The sequence below is a fragment of the Aulostomus chinensis genome, chromosome 17 (assembly GCF_037954235.1).
Source record: "Aulostomus chinensis isolate RoL2024-O1b breed Wild chromosome 17, RoL_Achi_v1.0, whole genome shotgun sequence".
Classification (NCBI taxonomy): domain Eukaryota; kingdom Metazoa; phylum Chordata; class Actinopteri; order Syngnathiformes; family Aulostomidae; genus Aulostomus; species Aulostomus chinensis.
The window spans coordinates 10219463-10241866 of record NC_141336.1 but is presented as its reverse complement, the minus strand read 5'-3'; the positions used below and the strand labels follow the sequence as shown (position 1 = coordinate 10241866).

General features: G+C 39.7%; 1 protein-coding gene across 7 annotated transcripts in view; it reads right to left on the bottom strand.

The window, feature by feature from the left end:
* Positions 1–22404, bottom strand: part of smoc1 (SPARC related modular calcium binding 1) — a 68272-nt gene that overhangs the window by 10891 nt on the left and 34977 nt on the right. For 2 of the 7 annotated variants that reach the window (XM_086182421.1, XM_086182423.1), the window contains exons 6-14: positions 19811–19861; positions 19274–19321; positions 15916–16005; positions 15474–15554; positions 6427–6619; positions 5387–5469; positions 3148–3253; positions 2565–2809; positions 1326–1379 (exon numbers count right to left, since the gene is read on the bottom strand). In XM_086182421.1, the coding sequence (XP_086038547.1) occupies positions 1326–1379; positions 2565–2809; positions 3148–3253; positions 5387–5469; positions 6427–6619; positions 15474–15554; positions 15916–16005; positions 19274–19321; positions 19811–19861 (951 nt within the window). The remainder of the gene's footprint in view (positions 1–1325; positions 1380–2564; positions 2810–3147; positions 3254–5386; positions 5470–6426; positions 6620–15473; positions 15555–15915; positions 16006–19273; positions 19322–19810; positions 19862–22404) is intronic. The other 5 variants (XM_086182420.1, XM_086182422.1, XM_086182424.1 and 2 more) reach the window with 4 other exon arrangements.

Genomic DNA, 22404 nt, shown 5'->3' with positions numbered 1-22404 from the left:
ATCATTCCCATGCAAACATCCATCCATCCATCCACCCATTTTCTTCTGCTTATCCTGTTAAGGGTCGCAGGGGGGCTGGAGCCACAAGTCCATCGCAGGGCCAACACATATAGACAGACAATCATTCACTCTCACAGCCACACCTATGGTCATCTTAGAGTATCAATCAGCCTCGTCCCCTCTTGCATGTCTTTGGACTGTGAGAGGAAGCCAGAGAGAACCCACGCAGGCACAGGGAGAACATGGAGACTCCACACAGAAAGATCCCATGCCAGAGCCAGGGCTCGAACCTGGAACCTTCTTACGGTGAGGGTGCAGAGCTAACCACTGCACCACTGTGCCGCCTCCCATGCAAACATCATTTATTCATTATATATTACATACTGTACATTTTCATATAAATTGTCAATTCCTGATTAAGGAAAGACAGGCATAGACCTCAGTATATCACTTGAAAGTAACTTTTAAGTTTAAAACTTTTGTAAATCTGCTCATACATTATAGTACTTAGTATCACAGCACAATGTTGTACTATAACCATTATGTGACTGTTCACATGTAAGGGTGTCAAAATGTGATGCTGAGGTGCTTTCAGAAACCGGCATTTAGTCTGTTGTGGTCTGTTAGTGTGCTTGTGAGAGCAGTAACAATAGTCTGGTGCAAACCAAAGGAACCAGTTTGAGATCATCTCTCCAAAAACGTCTTGGTCCAGCTCCTAGTGTGCTTCAACTACAACTGAACCTAATTACAAACTGAAACAAACCACAATAGAAATTATTTTGCACTACCTGTAAATCTGAAACTGTTAGCTTGACACTGGGCTGAAGAGTTTACACTTTACTATTAAATTGTTTGAGTAAATAGACATCTAGAAAACATTTCTGGATCTGCTTCTTTGTATAAGTTCTTTGGCTGCTACTCAACTGGCTCAGATGCTGCATTGGCTCCTGTTGTTGTTGTCCAAATCAAAATGGCAAGGCAGTACAATATGATCTTGAGAGTGTATTAAGAACAAGCTTCTGAGGCCTCTTAATCACATTAAAAGCAAAGCAATTGGAGATATTCATATCATTGAGCAACTATCCAAAATACCAGCAGAACAGATGATGACATACCACGCCACAGATACAAAAACATACATAAATACACATGAAAAGATGGATACATGCAAACATTCAAGATAAATCATCATGTAAAGCTTTGCACTGGAATGCTGCTGTGTCAAATAGCTATAACTAATGTGCACTTGTTAGTAGATTATTATCCAACAAATCAACGATAGCACTCAAAGCCACGGTTAGTAATAGCATATTAGTCAGCCTTACGGAACAAATTTGTCCCTTGCCTTGTCCCTTGGCTGCTGCTTGTTGTTGAGCTACCTGCAAAAGCACAAAAAAGCAGATTAAACTTGATGAGGCTGCTTTGTCCTAATCCCAATAAATTTGCCGTGAACTAAACCCTATCCATTTTTAAACATGCAGAAGCTAGTTTTGATTATTGATATAAAAACACCGCAACTGCTACAATTTTCTTTCTTGAAATACACTTACATATACTTATGTTAATTCTCTACATGAGTTTAATTCTTTTTTCTCTTTGCTGTGTATCATTTTGATTGATAGGACCAGTCTAGGAACTCTTGATGACTAGTTACTACCCAGTTTTGCAGCCAAGACAGATTCATCCGTTAGGGCTACTGTAGGTGGAGCACCTTATTTATTTAAACTGGTCCTTTTTTTAGACTGGCAACACATCTTTTGGTCTCTTGCACCACATTACTTCATCCCTTCTTCTAAAGTACTGAGTGACTGTGATGTAACTCTGACATTATGAAATATTATTGAAAATCAAATTCACTTAATCACAATCAAAGATGGAGTCAGAAATTATTGCACAATATGCTCTTTGTGAAAATTCAGAGACTCCACAAGCTGTCCATTTTGTGTGTGCTGACCAAATATCTAGGGCAATTGTCAAGTACCATGACCAGCTTATATTTATTCACCTCACTTTTGGCTGCAAGTGCATTCCAGCTTGAATTGTCAGAATAATGTTCTTTGCTCATCGAGACTTGTGAGCTATGATAGGTCTTACAGTGACTTCACAGCAAAGTACAAAGAACTGTTTGAGTTCTGTCTCTGACTGAGACAAGGCTGAACCATAGCCTTCCCAGTGCTAATGTTGAGTTAGCAGATTGCTAACTGCTTCACAGTCTAGTAAGACAGAGAGTGGAGCTTCTCAAGAGAAGAGACTTTTTGTATGGTTATTGATTTTAAATATCAAAAAACATTTCTCAGCATCAGTGAGTCCACCTTTAAATTAGTACAATAACACAACTAAGCACCATTTTTAATATTGGTTAAAAAAAATTGTTTATTCTTCTGTAAAATGCATTCTTGTTTTGAAATTTCACCATCAGTTCAATGAATTCAGTTCACATTAGGTTTGCCATTGTAGCTGAGTGTTGGAGGAACAGCATTTTATATGCTGATTTTTCCAGATGGCTTGAAGGTCACGCCAAGGTCATGACCCTACTCCTTGACACCCCATTCTTCCTCTCTTACCCTCCTTGCTGACGCCCAGGCAACCTTTCAGCTCCTGCAGGGATATGGCCCTGTCCTTATTCAGGTCACAGTAGTCGATGAACTTGCGGGCACATTTCTTGGGTTTGGCTTTCTTCTTCAGGTACCTCTTGAAGGGCTTGAGTTCCTTCTTGTTAATGTCGTGGCTACCATTGATATCCAACTGGGCAAAGTACCAGTGCACTACCCTCTCCTCTAGAGTATGACTGGGGTCAGGCTCAACAAACCTAGCAGGGGTCAGAGAAGTACAAGTCAACATCTCTCTCAAAGAGATCATTAAAAATAATCCATTCGAAAGGAGAATTTATTGCAGGGATGTTGTCTTTTACTTCATTCATTTTACCAAGGGTTACCAAGAGGTTTACCAAGTGAGAGTATACTTTTTTGTTTTCATGGAAAATGAAAACCAAAACCCTGTCAGTTTTCAAGCCCAAATCAAAAAATATTACTGTGAATTTAAGAAAACTAGGGTAAAAGATTTGAGAAAAAAGAGGACCTCGATTTTTGGATGAAGAAAAGTATCCCTCTCAGGGATTATGTTCCCATAATTTGTGACATTACTTACCTCCCACCACCAGAGGGGGCTTGTGAGTTTATGGCTTGAACCATATCTGTGGTGAGGGCATCTAACAAGCTTGTAATGAATTCCACTTTCTTTCCTTCTGGGCAACCTGGCACAAATCAAGGACAAAATACACAAAATTACCTTCCACAACTAATTTGAGTCATTACAGCACAACAAAGCCAAAGCGCCTCTAAAGCCCCAGTAAAACAGATGTCAAAAACGGAAAAGCGTTGTTACACAGTAAAACAAAGCATGCAAACCCCTAATGTCAAACCAGGTGTGTAGGTGAAATAGCAGATTACTGGTGAATGATCATGAATATATATAACTGAAGCAAAATACATTGCTCAGTGGTTTTGTAAGGCTTCAGAAAAACAGAGCTGAGGCACATGGTCGAGAGGTGGAACAGAAGTGTGTGGTGATAAGAGAGCTTTGTTGAGCAGTGCAGACCTGTTAACTTTTATGACACAATTCTGAACACCTTTGGTAGCTCTTTTTAATTGCCCAGATGTATGGTTTTAAGAGCACGCTAAACCAGTGCAAATTTTTCTCCCCTAATTGTGTCTCTTAAAGAAGAACTTCAAAAACAGCTGCAGAGTAAATTAATCTTCCCATTTTGTCTGTTTTTTTTTTGTAATTTTTCTTGCTAGCTTCCTGGTCCTCTTCTCTTGTTCAGTTCCTTTCACTCGTTTTGTGCTAGCTTATTGCATTCTGTGGGAGGTGGTTCACTGCCCCACCAGGTGAAACCAATTAATGACAGGACAAGCTTGGAGACGCACTGCCTTGCTGTGCCCTAACCCAAGTGTTAAATTAGGGTGTTATGAAGCGCAAACCATTATGTTGTATGCAGGCTATGTGGCAAGGTGTCAAGGGCCCAGTGTGGTGCAGAAACACTGGCAGCGTCAAACAGGTTATTGGCCACTTAGATTTGATGTTGTTCCTATCAAGACTATAAATACATTCAAATAAACACATTACTCAAAGTTACAATATCAGTACTGTGACTGTGGCTGGGCCATGCTACAGTGCCTCTGTCTGTTATATATGGTTGCATATCACAGCCACCCCAAACAGTTGGACTAGTTCTGGATTTTAAATCACTGTATTTTCCACCATTTCAAGGAACAAAATCTTGTTGTGACTGATGATTTTAGCCAGAGCCATGAATCTACGCTCAAGCATCTTTTCACCAATCACAAAATTCTTTTATCTCAGTGATAACTTTCTCAATGTTTGTCACATAAGTAAAACTCCCGCACTGCCTTATCTGAAGCTGCAAGGTGTTATATACGTTACAGTCTAATTTATATATTATTTCTAGAATAATACCTGTAATGATTTGGCATCAGAAGGGTTCTGACAGGATAAGGACAAAGGACTGCCACTGAGGTATGTAAGCCAAGCTAACCATAACCATAACATAGCCAGAGTTCTTTCTTAATGTATATCTGTCCTGTCAGACCACGATACACAGTAACATATGCATGATTTCAAATCGCCATCTTAAATCACGTTTGTGAGTCAGATAAGGCCAAAGTCATTTTCATCAGATGTTCAAATATTTGGGTTTTAAATTCTAAGAACTGAACTGGGAAGTTCTCAGGGGAAGTGCTCATCACCTCACAGACGTTGTATTGTTGCACTTTGGGTACGGAGAGCCCGAACCTACAGAGCATGCTGTGCATAGACTACCCTTTCAAGCATTCTTTTCTCCCCTCACCTTTGTGTGACAGCCATGAAATATAGTGCTTTGTTGAGAGGGTCAGAACATCCTTCTACAGTACACAAAATATCTCCACTACCTCCAACACCCCCCACAGCCCCCCACAGCCTTAGTGCCGCACCCCTCAACACTCACACCTTCCATAAAACATGCCACACATCTGCTGCACAGCCAGGAGTCATGCTTGACTCTGTAAACTCACCAGATGGGGAATTAAATAGCAGTTACAATGCAACTTTAAATGATGGGGAAAGAGAGGGGTAACAAAAGTAAGTGAGCAGTAACACGGGCAGAGGAGTATGAGCGAGGTTATGACCTCTGCACTTCTGATTTTTGCTTGCTTTGGGGATCCTCAGTTTTGACCAATTCTTACTCAAAAGCCGGTGAGTTTCCGTGAACTTGACAAAGAAAACATAGCTGTGCTTATGAATATTTTAGCCAGTAACTAAATAAAAGTCATCGAGTTGTCATCCCAACTCAAAAGTAAATTTGAACTGCAGGAAAAGTAAAGAAAACCTGTCAGGTCTCTGCCTTGGAATGGATCCTCTGTGTCCAAGACACGAGAACGTGCTGCACCGTCACACTCTGGCGTCTGGTACCTGTTACACAAAGAGGAGAGGACAGCAGGAACTGAAAAGGGAAAGAATAAAACTGTCTTTGCAATGTGTGAAAAACCTGAGACATCAAAGACATCCATGCTGACACATTTTTTTGCAGTTGTAGAAAAATCAAACCTGGACTGGAACCGAAGACTCGACCAAACACAAACAACAAAAGATTTGCCTGAGTTCCCCTAAGCTTCAGAACAATCTGAAGTGGAGTTTCTCATTCAAACGTAGCTTGATAAAACCAGAGGTTGTTATCGAAACAGAGAAGTATCTTCCTTAACATTTGAACACATGAATTCAAATTCTTCCTTTTTAAGATTATAACTTGCTCTTTGGCAATAACTTGAATGTCCACTGTTCATCTGTGAACATGTCAGAAATTAACCTCAATAAATGAATTTGGTTTGACATCTACAAAGCTTTCTTTCAGAGCCGTAACATTATGTGTAGCGTGACTCGTTTTCTCCTGGCCATTGTATCAATGCTTCTTGAATAGGATGGAAAATTGAGCATGTGTGTTTCATTTGCTTTTTTTTTTTTTTTTAAATGCAAGTTGTCATTTGGTTTTTCATAGTCTGCAGGACCCATAATGAGCCTGCACATTGCTGTCCAGTGACAACATGGTGTCGTTTATAAAATGTAATTTGTAAATGCAGAAATAATCACCTCACGTTGGTCACTGAATATCAATGAGAGGAGGAAAGAATTTTAGACTGTGCAGATGAATTTTCAGGGATTATTCTATGTAATTTAAAGAAAAACACGTCAATATCTCATTGATTCAAATAGTAAAATTTGTTTTAATTGCAACAGTCATATCTCATGCTGTAAACCATAAACCCACCTTTCGAAACAGACTCCCCTTCAGGAAACAAACCATTTCCTCTACCGACCAGTTTTCAGTCCTTCAAGCATCTGGGGTTTAAGCCAAGTACTCAGATGTATTACCTGGTGGAAGTTCCTGGAATGGGTCGTCCAGTGTCCACCAGAACACACCAGCAGTAACCTGTAGACTGGTGGCACTGGACAGGTTTGTAAAGGCCTCCAGGCCCACAGTCAGGGATGAAAATGGCCTCGCGAGGATTCTGCCGAGCCTCATCCAGGGCACTCTGTCTCTCCTGATCACAAGAGGGAACTTTCTCTAAAACCATGAGAAACACACTCAATATAGATAATCAAGGGACCACAAACATCTACTCATGAAAAAAAAAAAAAAGACTGTCACAAGTTTAAGAGATGAATGTGATGATGAGATCATCTTGTTACTAATGTAAACATGATCCAGTCTGGTCAAGTCTATTTTCATCCATCCATCCATCCATCCATTCATTTTCTTCCACTTATCCTGTTAAGGGTCGCAGGGGGGCTGGAGCCTATCCCAGCAGCTACGGGTGAGAGGCGGGGTACACACTGGACAGGTCGCCAGTCCATCACAGGGCCGACACATACAGACAGACAACCACACAGAAAGATCCTGTGCCCGAACCGTGACTCACACCCGGAACCTTCTTGCTGTGAGGGGACAGTGCTAACCACTGCACCACCATGCCGCCTCAGTATTTTCATACGCAGGAGAAACATTTGGCAAATTTATAGTGTTCTGCCTCAGTGTGTTCTAATATGAAGCATTGGAGTCAGGGGCTTTCTAACTTTTCATTTACTGGACCCAAAGTCATCCCCCCATTTCAAATGATGTTGTATAGTTAAGACCTCATTATCTATCTATCTATCTCTCTCTCTCTCTCTCTCTCTCTCTCTCTCTCTCTCTCTCTCTCTCTACATATATATATATATCTTTATATCTATCTATATTTTGGGGGGGGGGCTGCCTTCAAATACTTCAAAATTGTTTTTTAAAAATGTATTTTCAAATTTGATGTCTATTGTTTTCCGTTGATTGGTAAAAGCCATATTCTTTTTTGTTGTTGGTGATGCTGACATTATAATCGCATGTTAAAATCATGAGTAAATTCGTAAAAACTTACCTGATAATTCCCAAGAAATTAGTACAGAGTTGGAAGAAAATGACTGGGTATTTAACAAGCCAGAAATAAACTCAGAGAGAGCAGACCTCCGCCAAGGTAAATCCACAACTGAAACTTTGATATGTCTTTAAAAATGTTTTCAAAATAACTGAAATATGTGTGTTTTTTATAATGGTCTGTATAATATTTCCTGAGATTGATAAATAGGGCAGAATTTGTATCATCATTTATTATGATCTCACTAATTGCTTAAAAAAAGAAGATTAAAAAAAGACTGGATCTGGATCCAGATCTTCATCTGTCTCAAAATTGAATGGGTTCTTCACTGAGGTCAAAGATTATCATGGAAATCTATTCTGAACTTTCATCATAATCCTGCTATCATGCAGACAACTCAAAATCAACCTCCATAACCCCCTTGCAGAGTTCAAAAGTAAATTAGGAACAAAATCTATACTTTTTAAGTGACAGGATGATGTATTGGTGTTGTTAAAATTATATATTTAGAGAGAAAACCATTACTGGTCTACTTATTATTACTATGAAACCTGTAAAATTAAGAGTTCACTCACTACTTTATCGTATTTCACAAGCATTAAATGAGAGTGAAACTAAACTCTTCCCCTTTTTCTTTAGGGCTGAATGTACACCAATCTTCAAACTTTTTATCGCATCACCTTTAAACTTTTGAGACTGCATGCAGGCTGATTTGACAAATTTTTATCCATATACATACAGTATAAACCCATGTCAGAGTATACAAAACGGTTGCTGTACTTCTTTCAAAAGTAGATGTCTCCAGGACCTCATGATCACACACACAACCATACACACACACATACTCACAAGGTGACAAAAACAACAGCCAGTAGACATTGCTACCATACAATTATCAGCCAGTATACTCTTCATCTCAGCTTGAAACACCTTGTCCCACATTTTGTCTCAACACACTGTATTTACATTCACATCCATTTAGGCCATTGCTCACTCTTAAGCCAAATACAACAAAGTTGCATTGTAGGCTTGTTACTATGGAGATGAAGAGTGCATTTACCGCTCCTGATCCATTCTTTGGTTTAATTTCAAGTGTGTTGCAATAACAGCATCACACTAGCTGTTAGAAGCATTTCTGTGGAAGTAGTGAAGGTAAATCTTCACATTATGGAGGTGATTAATCCATTCAGTGGCTGTAGTTTCTGCAGCTCACAAAGCAATCTAACAGTAATAGAAGAATAACACACTGACTTGTTCAAGATGTCTGCAAAGAAACCCTAGATTTCAACAGTTAAGAACCAGGCATTTTCTTCAGGAGGTGGTGGACACCAAAACAGAGTGACAAAAAGAGCTATCCAAATCTCTGTTTGCTACAAAGCATCCAACAGAAACTATGTGAAATTAACATGATATCATGTCACAGTGCGTAAAACTATGTGACACGGACAATGCCAGTGGAAATCGATCAGTTTTTACACATTGTGGCATGACATCATGTTATTTTCACATGACGTCATGGCACAATGTGTAAAACTTTCCGCTGGCACTGTCAGTGTCACACAGTTTTAACACACTGTGGCATGCCAGTGGAAATCAGTCAGTTTTTCTGGTTCAATAGCATCATGCGATTGGTGGTGGTTTCTGTTCTTAAAACAAAAGACAGTCTCCATCAGGGAGTGGTTGTTATAACACTGGACTATGGAACAGAAGAAAGATTTGAGTCCTGTTCAAGTCACGTGTTTAACACCATATTAATCTAATATTCACATAGCCAAACCTTAACCTTTAAGGTTTAATCCAGCTTCGTAGCATCATTATCATTCATTTAACATTCATTATCATTTAACCCTAAACCATGATGTTTCCCTCACCTAAAGTGCTTTGTGTTTAAATGTAAAAATGATCTCTAGATGTGAAGAACCAGATTTCAAGAATCCGGTGTCAAACTGGTGTAACAACAGCTTAGACATTGTTGTTAGACATTGTTAAAGCAGGGATTTTGTGAGTGCAACTCTCCCCAACAGCAGCATTATTTCTATGGTGCTGGTACACAAATTTAACAGATGTGCCAGGAACATGCAGTGTGGCATTGAGAGGTGATGGTCACAGGTTGGTAGCCCTAACCTAACCTGTTCAGCCCAACTTCAAAGAAGCTGCATTCTATCTAAAGCATTAACACACTCTCACCTTTACATGCAGAAGACAGAAACACAAGCAGCCCCATTACAATTGATCCATCCATCCATTTCCTACTGCTTATCCTGTTAAGGGTCGCGGGGGGGCTGGAGCCTACCCAGCTGCCTTCGAGTGAGAGGCGGGGTTCACCCTGGAAAGGTCACCAGTCCATAGCAGGGCCAACACATATAGACAGACAACCATTCCCACTCACATTCATGCCCACAGTCACTTTAGAGTATCAATCAGCCTAGTCACCATTTGCATGTCTTTGGACTGTGGGAGGAAGCTGGAGTACCAGAGAGAACCCACGCAGGCACAGGGAGAACATGCAGACTCACACAGAAAGGCCGCATGCTCGAGCCCAGAACCTTCCTGCTGTGAGGGAACAGTGCTAACCACTGCACCACCATGCTGCCCATTATAATTGATCTCATACTTCATTTTTAAAAGCTACATCAGTCCTATGCTGTTGTGGCCAAGAAAACTTGTGTCTCTAATAAGATTTCAGCAAGCATGGAATATAATGGCAGATTTCTTTTGTGGAGAAACATTGTGACAAAATGTATTTTACAAAAAATGACACCAACAGAGGAGCAAAACAGTCCTTCGTCATCCATCCAGTTCATACAGACAGAGACGAGGGTGTCAGCAGGGTCAGCAGCAGGCTGCCAGCAGGACTAAATGCATCCCTGCACCAAAGAACTTTTTCCCCTGCAAAGACTCACACTCAAGTGTTCTTAAGGCCATGCTGTTGCTCTGGTCCTCGCCAAGGTTCCTTCATATCCAAATTATTTTGCAGTGTTTATTATACAGAGGTTATACTGGCGCCAGGCACTGGGATTCCCAAAAGAAAATAGTTTTCATACATATGAATGAAAAAAGGCAAGACGCTCAGATTTGGGGACATGAAATTCAATCTACATTCGACTTCTTTGCTGGCCTTGGCTATCTGCATTTCTACTCTATTTATTTTTTTGTATTTTTTATCTTATTTCTCTTCCCTTGATAGGAACTGAATGACAAAAAAGCCTCCAAAAACAAATACTGTTCTAGCAAACACGCACACAAATGGATTCTAGCTGTAACAGTTTTCTTGTTGTGGTGGTGCTTTTCTTCAGGGTAAATTGATAATAGACAAAAGATGTCTGAGGTATCTGTGCTGAGAACAGACTCACTCCATTTTATGCTTTTCAAATAGGCCTTCGTCTTCCAGGCTCTTGGCCAAGTGGAACTATTTTTAAACTATTCTCTTTTTTCTATATCCTCAGTTCTCTTTTTTCATTTCATTTATCATCAATTTATTCCTTCCATCTCACAAAGCCTTAACCTCTCTTCTTTCATCTTTCTTTCCTCTCTCTGATTTTGTTCATCCACCCCCCACCCCCACCCCACTGGAGTTAACCCCCACCCATTGCTCTATCCTGTTGGCTTCACTCCAATGGCTTTCAGCTGTGGGGTAATCACTGCAATATTGTTTCTAGCATGTCTTCTCCGTAGTTAAAATAGCGGAAATGTTAGTAATACGCACTCCGAGAGTAGGTATGTGTGTGTTTATGGCCTGAAGTGAAACGGAAAGACGATGGAGTTCACTCATAAAATTTGTTATTTGTTATTTGTAACCCAGCTACACAATTATATTGCGTTTCATCACTAGAGCTAGTTTGGTAATTGCACTGACCTTGCCTCAATGCAAAGGTCTTTAATTCAAAACAAAAAAAATCAAATACAATGAGGAGAAAATGATTTGTATGACTTAAGGTTTTTGTGCAAATTATCCTCTGATCCTTGTCTGCAAAAGTTGCAGTTAACAAAACGCAGAGTGCTACATGTAACAACTGTAACAAAATCTGGCAGCAAAGCAACCATATGAAAGATTGACTTTTCAGGGCTTTGCCTAAACAAATATGTTTCTCCAACACAATCTCTGCATTGCTCTAAATCATATAAATCATAACTATAAGAAAGCTAGAGAGCAGTAAATGAACAGTATGGTTTATATGCACAAAGGGGGGCTGCTTTGAGGTTAATAGAAAAGAATCTAATGAGGCGGCACGGTGGTGCAGTGGTTCGATTGTCGCCTCACAGCAAGAAGGTCCCGGGTTTGAATCCCGTCGCAGGCACGGGATCTTTCTGTGTGGAGTCTGCATGTTCTCACTGTTCCTGAGTGGGTTCTCTCTGGTACTCCAGGTTCCTCCCACAGTCCAAAGACATGCAGGAGGGGACGAGGCTGATTGATACTCTAAATTGACCGTAGGTGTGACTGTGAGTGTGAATGGTTGTCTGTCTATATGTGTTGGCCCTGCGATGGACTGGTGACCCATCCAGGGTGAACCCTGCCTCTCCCAATATGATATGTATTACACCACATGGATCATGATATGATTTTATCATGGTATACTGCTACACTATGCAGTATGATATTATACAATACAATGCATAATTTACTTTGAAATTCAAAATAGAGCTGGAACTATAACTTGCTGTGTACCGCTTGGGTAGTGTAACTCTAGTCTCTCTCTGGATAGTCATTTAAACTGTAGTGCAACCAAATGTCAGCTTTCACAGCTTCAAGCGCTTATCTTAGGCTCTGTTTCTCATGCCATGAAAGTCCTACATTTACATGGCATGTGTACAGAGGTCTTTGGGATCACAGCAAGATCCGCCCTGTTTTTTTTCTATTTGATTTTTTTTTCTTCTGTTCTCTAACAATAACTTACATTACCATGCGGTAACTTTTGCATTACATCACAAAATGTTTTGTGCTCCTTGCAATGTATTACTTCTCTACCTCTGTTCCCTCTGCACCATTTGTCTACATCTGCACCATAATGCATCAGTACATCAGTATGAAGGTAAATACTGTTCAAAAAGCATGATTATGTAAATTAGTAACAGTCTCTACATAAGAAAGCAGTAGTGTAATTTGAAGGATGGTGTTGGTTTTGTGACCAGTGAAGAGTAGTCAGGACAATTTAATGGGTCATATGGATGTATTCTAACTCATTTTATGATGTGCACATCCTAAAACAAACCTAGTACATGTACTGTCTGTACTGCTTTCATGCACAAGCAATCACATACAGACTCACTGGGACACAGTGAGCCTGTGTCTCATATGTGATGACATCTCGCCCTTGGTTGTCCTTGTCACTTGTCTTTTGATGACACTGGATGCTAATTGAAAACAGGATACTGGTGTTTCTACAGAACTTCCAAAGAGCAGTTATTGTGAACATAATATAGGATCCTCCTTGCTGCACTGATCAGTTCCCCCACTGCATCTCATCACTCAAATATGAATGATGGCCTTCATTCAAAACATATGAATAATGGAAGATGTAACTGCTCTTTGAAATGTCTTGGGAAATGCGAGCATGCTGTTTCCAATTAGCATCCAGTATCTTCAGAAGTCAAGACTGAATAAGCCTTTATACAGTTGGTGACGGTCATTGTTTTTGTAGAAGGTTTTCAAATAGGAGGTTGACTGAAAATCAAATACAGTATTGCAATCAATCATTGAAGCTCATTTTTCAAGCAAATATGACAATTACTCTTTACTTTCAGCTTTTTGACTAGTTTATCTAATACACTTTTCACACTGAAAAACGTGCATCAACGCGGGTTTTTGGACCCACGTTTGCTCGGCATCAGGGCACATTCACGCTTCCAGAAGAGCTGGGTCTGAACTCCCGCTGTGACGGCTGCGTGCCTGTGTTTTTCTCTCTTGTACGTCATCTCGCTGAACACGTCATCATTTCACACAGACGTGCACCGTAACACTGAGAGGTAAAAAATGACAACGTGGATGTCGCCCAGTCGAATGTTAGCGTTGTTGTTGCGTGCATTGCAATGTTGTCTCTTTTGCAAAGCATACAAACTCTGCGCAGATTGGAAAATGTCCGAGCGCGAATGCAGCAAAGGAGGATTGAGTTTTTGGCTCGTCTGGAAGGTAGCTGAAGAAGCTACAGGTGAAGCCTGCCAGACAGCACAGCGACAAAATCAGGATGTGACAGGAAGGTCGCCTGAAGCCTGAGACGACGCAGGTTGCCTTTTTCACACTGCAGCCGAGCCAAGCCGAGCCAAGCCAAGCCACTAAACACCCGGGTCGCTTGGCGAGTCGGTCAAAGCAGGTCGAAATGCCGAGTCGACCCTTTCAGAGTGCCCAAAAACCCGCGTTGACCCGGGTTTTTGGTGCAGTGTGAAAGGGGCTTTACAAAGCCATTGAAGATTTATTTTATACTTCTTTGTTACTTGCAACCTCTACACACAATCAGGAACCCTTTTCAGTTTCTATAATGTGAAGATGGGGAGTTCAGTATCTTGAAGAAATGAAATCTGCTCGGTGGTTTAAGTTAAAATTGATGTGGAACTAGAAAAAGTGGGCATTTTCAGTCAAATTAACAAGAAACTAACTGTGGCACACCAACACAGTTTTCTCTTCAGTCAATCTATTCTATATATTAGTACATTTATTTCTGCAAGTAAAGCTTAAAGACATTTTGCAGGCTATGACAAACACCATTCCTGCATTATAGCTGTCAATATACAAACACCCAGACACTGCCCCTCCTTGACTGCCCCTCTTTGACTGAGTGAATCAACGTTAAAGCGGTCCAGCTGCCCAGAGGGTGTTGAACATGGCGAGGCATAATTGAAAAGGAGACAGAGAAAGCTAAACAAATTACAGCAAAGGAAAAAAACATAAAAAATGTAATCCTACCAGTGCAGGGTGGTACTCAAACTGGAAATGTTTTACATTTTATCCTAGACAGGTTGCTTGGTTGCTGGTTATACTGTAGCCAAAATGACAGTCTTTAACAGCACTCTTAACTGGTACAAGCTACTTATCTGGTGATGTTTTCAATGTCATCTTGAGATCCACGTGGATACACACACACACACACACACACACACACACACACACACACACACACACACACATACACACACACACACACACACACACACACACACACACACACACACACACACACACATATATATATATATGTGGAATGTGCCTTTTTGGGAACTAAGGGTATTTGCCATCTTCTCCAAGGCCAAGACAAGAAGATAGATATCCTTCTCTTCTTATGCTGCATTAGGGAGCTGAGACACATGGAGACCAGCTAGCTGACTGCTGTTAGCTGAGCATAATCAGTGGTGGTGAATGAGAAATGTGAGCACACCTTTGTCTTATTCAAGATCTCAACTTATCCAGAGGGAATCATCCTCATCCTCTCTCACCAAGTCAGTCATGATTAGTAGCTGCAGTTGCTCTTAAATTCAACAACAAAAGCTTTGTTTGTTGGCTGAAATTTTGATGAGCAACTTCAAATCTCTGTACCCAGTCAGCAAAGTAGTTCTGACTAAGTATAGGATTCCAAAAGCACGATATCTTAGCATTTTAATTTGTTATTTCATGGTAAATATTCTAACCCTAGTTCTAATAATACAGGCCAATACCATGTTGAAGAATAACTGGTGACTTTTGACGAAGCCATGCTACACAGATCATCCATTACCACTGATTATTGGACTTACACGCGCACAGAGGAGAGAAGGGTATCTTATTGTTGGACTCTTAGGAGGATGCAGAATAAGAACATTTCCCAAAATATTAGTGTATTCCTTTGATGGAGGTGATTATACCATGAGGTGGACATGTCAGTTCATCATACATTTAGTTCTCAGAATGACAGGGTCTTATGAATCCCTTTAATATGTAAAGATCAAGCCTTAATTTAACTATAATTTTTGAATGCAAACAGCATTAATAAAATCTTTATCTCATTTAACTTTACCGGGAGGAAAACGGGAAATTCTTTGTCTCACCTTGCTTCCTTGAAGAGGAACTGTTCTGCTTGTTCTCCTTATAAACTAACTGTTTGATCCACAGTGTTGGAGCTGTTATCTCTGTAATGACAGGTGATTAAGAGATCAATACCTGTCACAGTTTTTAAACTGGGCTAATCCAGCGCTAGAATCAGATTTCAAATTTAGCTTTCCTACAAAAATAATTAAAACTATCTCTATAATCACAGTTTTCCCAAAAATATTAGTCATGCTTCATTTTTGATGTTGTTTCCATTTGATATATCTCTGCATTCTCAAGAAATGGCATCTTGGGTTTGAAAAACTCATTATATAGTAAGGCTCAAAAGCACGCAAAGCATAATTATTAAGAACTTCCTTTATAAATCATGTTGGTTGGTATAAATAAAATTAAGTCAGTTAGGTAAAGAGGTAAGTGAAGGGGTCCTCAGGTGACACTTACCATCACCCTCTGGGGGGACGTGAGTCTCCATGGTGGGTGTGGGCTTGGAGCCATCGTCTGGATTGAGGGTGAGAAAGAAACGGAAAGAGACTACCATTATTGAGGTTAATACAATCTACTCTCCAGAACTGTTGAATGGTTGGGATTTGCACATGGCCCGGCCATGACAGATAGAAAAAAGACAGATAGACAGACTGAATAACAGAAAAACACAGGACAACCACCCACAGATGCTTCTCGACTATCACTCAGGCACAAACAAACATTAACACACACTCACAATCATACCATGAAAAGAACACACACACACACACACACACACACACACAGACTTACACTCCCCCATCAGGTATCCCTCTACTCCTGCCTGCATGAGAGCAGTGCAGGTGTAGAATCTGTTGATAGGTACAGGCCCACCCACTTCTAATCCAAACACACCTCTGCAGGAACAAAGGGGTGTGAACTTAATCATTCTTGACTGTCCAAATAAGATGTTCTGTATGGTCAGGGATAGTGATGTTGATTGCTGTTTGAACCTGAATGCTGGTTGTGAGTAAATTCTAAATAAGGAGGAAGATGGACATGAAATTGGGAATCGTTAATGATGGTTGGTGTTGATAGAAAATGAGTCCCTGTGGATTTGGTGGATTACTGATACTGGTTATCTAACCTGCTTTGTCCATGACAAGATGATGTCCGTCCTTCTCTAGTGCCATCATCAGTTATTCTTTTAGATTTTAAGTATCAAGTTCTAATGGGAAGAAGCATTTCTCTCAAGTGCAGGAGTGCTTTTGTGCTTTCCTCTTGCATCATCCTTGGGAGTGGTTTATTTTAGCACACACATCACACTGAATGAGTAACACCTTCTGGTTCTGAAAAGAAGCATGAACAAGAATTCCTCTTGTACCTTTATATACAGTACGTGTTTGATTTTGCCAGATGCTTACCACATGACTTATAAAACTTTACTAAACCTCTTAAAAGTTCAAGTCTCTTGGTAGATCAGTTACAGACTAAATAAACTGTCAGACTATCTTTTCTAACACAGTTTAGGGAGAACATCAGAATCTCATTAAAACACTCTTTCTCTTTCCTTGTCTTTTTGCAGCTGTAGTACTTAAATTAAACAATTTCCTTATACTCTTTAACATATATTAGACCTTTACTGTTTTGTCTGCAGTGTAATCCACAATGTAACACCATTGTTTTTGCAGATTGCTTCCATTATGATCAGTTGCTACAGAGTCCACGGGAGTTGCAGAGCCGTGTAACAGATTGTCAAATTTTTTCTATCTACACGTGACCACGCAGTTCAATTATATGTGAGAATAGATAAATTAACTCTGAGTGTATCCATGATACCGTACTTAAAACAATGAATAAAGTACAGGCAGTGCAGCTGATAATGTCTGCGATATGAGCAGCAGGAGATCTCCACATAAACAGTATAAATAGTATAACAGGTTAAAAAAAAGACCTGCTCCACTGATGTGACAAGTCACAGCCATGCCTGGTGTATTGTAAGTATGAGCAAACTATCTCCATGGTTTGGCACAAACATAGTGTAATACTGAAACTAACGAATGATTAAAATCCTAAAAAATATCAAATTCAATTTAAGAAATTGTTAAATTGCAATAGATCTTCTATAAAACTATGAATTCAGCTATCTAGAATACTTACCAATGTGCAGGTTTGTAGTTTCTGGAACAATCCTTGTGAAATAATTCAATTAAAAGCAAACCACAGAAAACTTTGATTGGATTTGGGTTACACATACTAAAGTAGGTCCTTAAATCACAGGAAGGCAGATAAAATGACCCAATCTGGTTAATCTGTACATGTCAGATACAGTATAATGGTTACCAGACTCATACCAGACTAGCGTATACCTGGAACAAGCACTAGTCAGGGACATGCACACATACTGTAACCGTCATTTTGCTACAAATTTTAGATTTTCGAAAATTGTGCCCCCCCAAAATTATAAATGCTGGGAATGAAGCACAGATTCTGTAATGCATTGCTCGCACTGCAGCAGGATCACAAACTGTGGGTTGGGAATACAAGACACATAATTTGCAAGTTGATTACCAGGTAAAAAAAAAAAGTTTTAAAAGCATTAAATAGGCCTTCATTTTTCATACATAGCCCCATGCTATAAAAATAGATGTTTAATTTCTCGTTAATTTAATTTTGTGTTTTAAATAGGTCTATTAGAGCATGTGTGTGCAACGTCTGTACACTATAATCACCTCTGAGTGTGGTGGGAATCAACAATCTCTGTCCCCAATTTTGAGGTTCCTCAATTGAAATGTTTGGGAATCTCTAGAAGATTTTCTGCTTACCAACAGAAGGTCAGTGTTTGACGGAAGCATAAGCTTGAGTTTGAAGGTGGGTGAGCTGACAGGCTCACTGCAACACCGCTGCATCTCGTACATCTACGTCTACATAAAATTCTACTGTCTATTCTGCAAAAAAAGGTTTTTGCACTCACTCCGTTTGAGTTGTTTTTTTAATAAATATAATCATGCTAGTGTGGTCTCTTGACTCAAGGCTTTTAAAACCACATATGAGAGGCCAAGAGAATATTTCGCTATACTCAAAAAAGATTCCTCACACTGATAAAAAAAAAAAATAGAGATTCCATGAATACAAAATTTGAAATTTAATTTCTTGCTGAAAAAAGTGACAAAGTCAGAAAAAGAGTCAACACGTAGACATCAGACTGAAAAGTATTATTGTTGTGATGATGATGATGATGATGATGATGATGATGATGATGGTCTGTGGACTAAAACGTTTACTTCTTTTTTCTCACTATTCCACTTTTTCTCTCTGCTTTTTAAAAAAAAAAATGAGTTCAGACAATTAATGTGAAATATAAAGAGCACTTCTAAAAAAGTTTAGACATAGCAAACATCAGAGCAAAGGACTTTAAAATAGAAGATGGCCAGTCTGTCCTTTGTAAAAGGAAAGTCCTTTATTTTTTAAACAAAGAAAATTGATTGCATGACCTAGACCTATTTTCGTCATATTGGCGGAATGCTAAAACTGTAAAGAGAAACAGAATGTAGCTAAACAGACTAACAAAGGTTTAGCAAAGACATGAGGATGGGTTATTCTGTTGTATCATATCTAAGCTCACATGCCAAAAAAACAAAAAACAAACAAACAAAAAAAAATGCCCAGATTTTGGATGTATTCTCCTATTGTATAAACACTTTCTACGCAGCACAAATATGGACTTTGAGCCCAGATGGAACAAAATTAGGTCAAAAGACATTTTGAACTCGATTTCTCTGTCACAAACAGAACACACTTGTGCACACACAACATACAGCAGATCTCAACTCACCCTTTCTACCAGAGTTTGGCGGCCCAGGCGGCCTGTCGGTTACTGACCCTGTGAAGGAAAAAAGAAACCCGACATGTACAAAGCAGAGATGAGACCAGAAAACACATTTCTGAGGAACATTTGAAGGATTAGAAACATGAATTAATTCTAGAATCGTAGATTAGTTTGAGTCATTTGATGTGTATTTTAAGGCTATCTTATTTTGAATGAAGATTGATGGTTCCTGATTAAACCAGGCTACAAGCCAACAGAAATAACAACACTCACACAGATCATGATTCCTAGGTTTATCTCTAATTTGATGAGTACATTCTGTGAGTTGTAGATAATAGACACATTTAACTCTGACTGAAGCAAACCCATGGGCACCATCAGTGTAAATATGAGAAAAATCAAGCTGGTTGGGTGCATGCAGGTACAGTAGCTTGTTTCATGCGTGGATGCATGTAAAGAAAGAGCAAAATTAAACACCAATTAGAATAACAGGTTAAAGGGTTGAAAATTTAGTATTAACGCAACTAGAATGAAATTTACTACCTGACAATCCACTTGTCCCAGCATGAGTTCCAATAAATTCATAGAAGTGTCCTGCAAATGTATGTGAGACGATTGATTGGTGTTTGAGCATGTTAGCAAAAGGTCATTTGTCAACTGAGAGGGAACTTAGAGTAGATATTGGACGACTGTAGCAGCAGTGTATAAACTTTAACTGTGCCCAGATTCTGGAACCAGGTTCATACACACCTTTGCAAGAAACAATGAAGATATCAGATCTTATGCAGGACAGGACGGAGATGTGGATTTTGGATTGCTGTCCAGTGTCTCAGTAATTCATTATTCAAATCTTAAACCCTGGTTGTATATTAGGGGCATTTTGGGGTAAGCAACAGATGCAAAGTCATCTCCCCCGAGTATTCATCTACAAATATTTTATTTGAAATCGAAATAAATGCATGGCAACTGAATCTGGAAACTAATCTGACAATTTTAGTGAGTTATTGAGCTCGTGAATTTTGACACTTATTTGTGCTCTCAACCAATTAAAACCATCTTTGTATGGGTGACCTTTGATGGTGCAAAAATGATTGCAAAATGAATAACAGATACAAGCTTTAATAGTGCAAAACGTGTTTTTACTGCTGCAGCTATAAAACAGCGGATACATTGTTTTCGGCATGACACATCCTCCACAAATGATTGCTTTTACTATCAGAATGTGATCCATTTAGTCTGATAACATTGAAAAAGTTTAGAGAAGTTAAACAATGAAACTATTTGCATTCAAGTTAGGAGAGAGCTTTAATATTTGTGCATTGCACTGCATATTATTGCAGTGTTGTATACTTAATTGAACTTCCTTGGATAAAATTAAGTGAAATAAGCATATATTTAGAGAGAAAGCTGCATATTATTGTTGAAATACTTTTGTTTATCAATAAAGACACCAGTGGGACAGATTGATCAACTCTTCCAAACAATCTTGGTAAAGGAGAAAATTTAAAAAATATATATAAAAGTTTTTGAAAAATTCCGTATCCCTTGAAGCCTCAAACTTGGAAACTGTGTCGAAGGCAAAACAACTTGTATAGAGCTCAGATTTTGTAACACATGTAAGTGTCTCTCCCTGAAATGGAAAAGCCGTGTGGTTTCCTGGTTCGAATGTAAGCGTTACCGTGCGCAATTTGTGAACTTTTCTGAAAGACTAGCAGGTGCCAATGGCAGCCGTACAGGTGATTATTTGCACAAGTGGGAAATGCAGAGAAGACAAGAGAGAGGTCAAGAAAGCGAGAGAGGAAGAAAAGGAGATGCCTCTGGCGGCTTCAGAGGGCCATGCGACCACGCTCACCACACTCTTCACACAAAATTTGCACCATATGCTCTCGTTGGCTGTGCATTCCCAGTCTGGCAAAGACCCCTGCGTATTATATTCGGAGGGGAAAATGTTGGTGATTATCATAAAGTGTTCCCATCCAGGATGAGGCTGCAGAGGCTCTCTCACTCTTTTTCCTCTGGCCGGCTGAGAGCAGTTAGACAAGGAGGGGGAGGAGGACTGAGGGGCCCTTGGCCATTAGTCCCCTCATTGACCTTGCACCTGCTACACTCTGGACATGTAATACACATGTGCCCTGAGTATGACATACACTCTTCAGACAGATTCTCCCTCATTATAATAGGAATGCACTGTGTCCTCAATTAGACCTCTTTTAAAGTTGTTTTATCGCTTATTCAAGGTGAATTTATTTCATTTTTATTCCAATTTGATTCTACTCTCCCCTCCACCAATATGACATATGTATTCTCAATCATTTCATTGATAACAAACTAAAGCTACAAATAGCAAATTAATTTGTTTGAGTGGCGCAGTGGTTAGCATTTTTGCCTCACAGCAAGAAGGTTCCAGGTTCGAGCCCCGTACGAGCACGGAGTCTTTCTGTGTGGAGTCTGCATGTTCTCCCTGTGCCTGCATGGGTTCTCTCCGGTACTCCAGCTTCCTCCAACAGCCCAAACACATGCAATTGGGGACGAGGCTGATTGAATACTCTAAATTGACCATAGGTGTGGCTGTGTGTGTGAATTGATGTCTGTCTATATATGTTGGCCCTGCGATGGACTGACAACCCGTCCAGGGTGAACCCCGCCTCTTGCCTGAAGGCAGCAGGGATAGGCTCCAGCTCGTGAATCCTTAACAAGTTAAGAGGTGGATGGATGGATGGTTGTTTGAGTGATTGAATGAGGTAACTGGCTCAAGCCAACTTGGCATTAAAGCACTCTTGGCTCAAAAAAAAATCTGAAAATGTAGCCATAACTGAAACGTGTCAGGGCTATCGCACAGAAAACTGTCACATGACTGCGAACGATTTAGGCTTTATGCTTGTGTCTACTGGTGCGTGTCTTCCCACTGTATTGCGTGGTGGCAACATGTACAGTAATGTGTTAAAATTACACAAAGAAAGAAACACTGCCAATGTAAATCAATAATGATCGTTTTAAATAATGGACCCACTACTTACTTGGTTAAACAACATTACACAACAAACAGATTACTACTGCTAAGACATATGTAAGTGTGTATCAAGGGGCAGGTTGAGGTGGTGGTTCATACTAAAACACAGAGCAGGAGACAATGACTG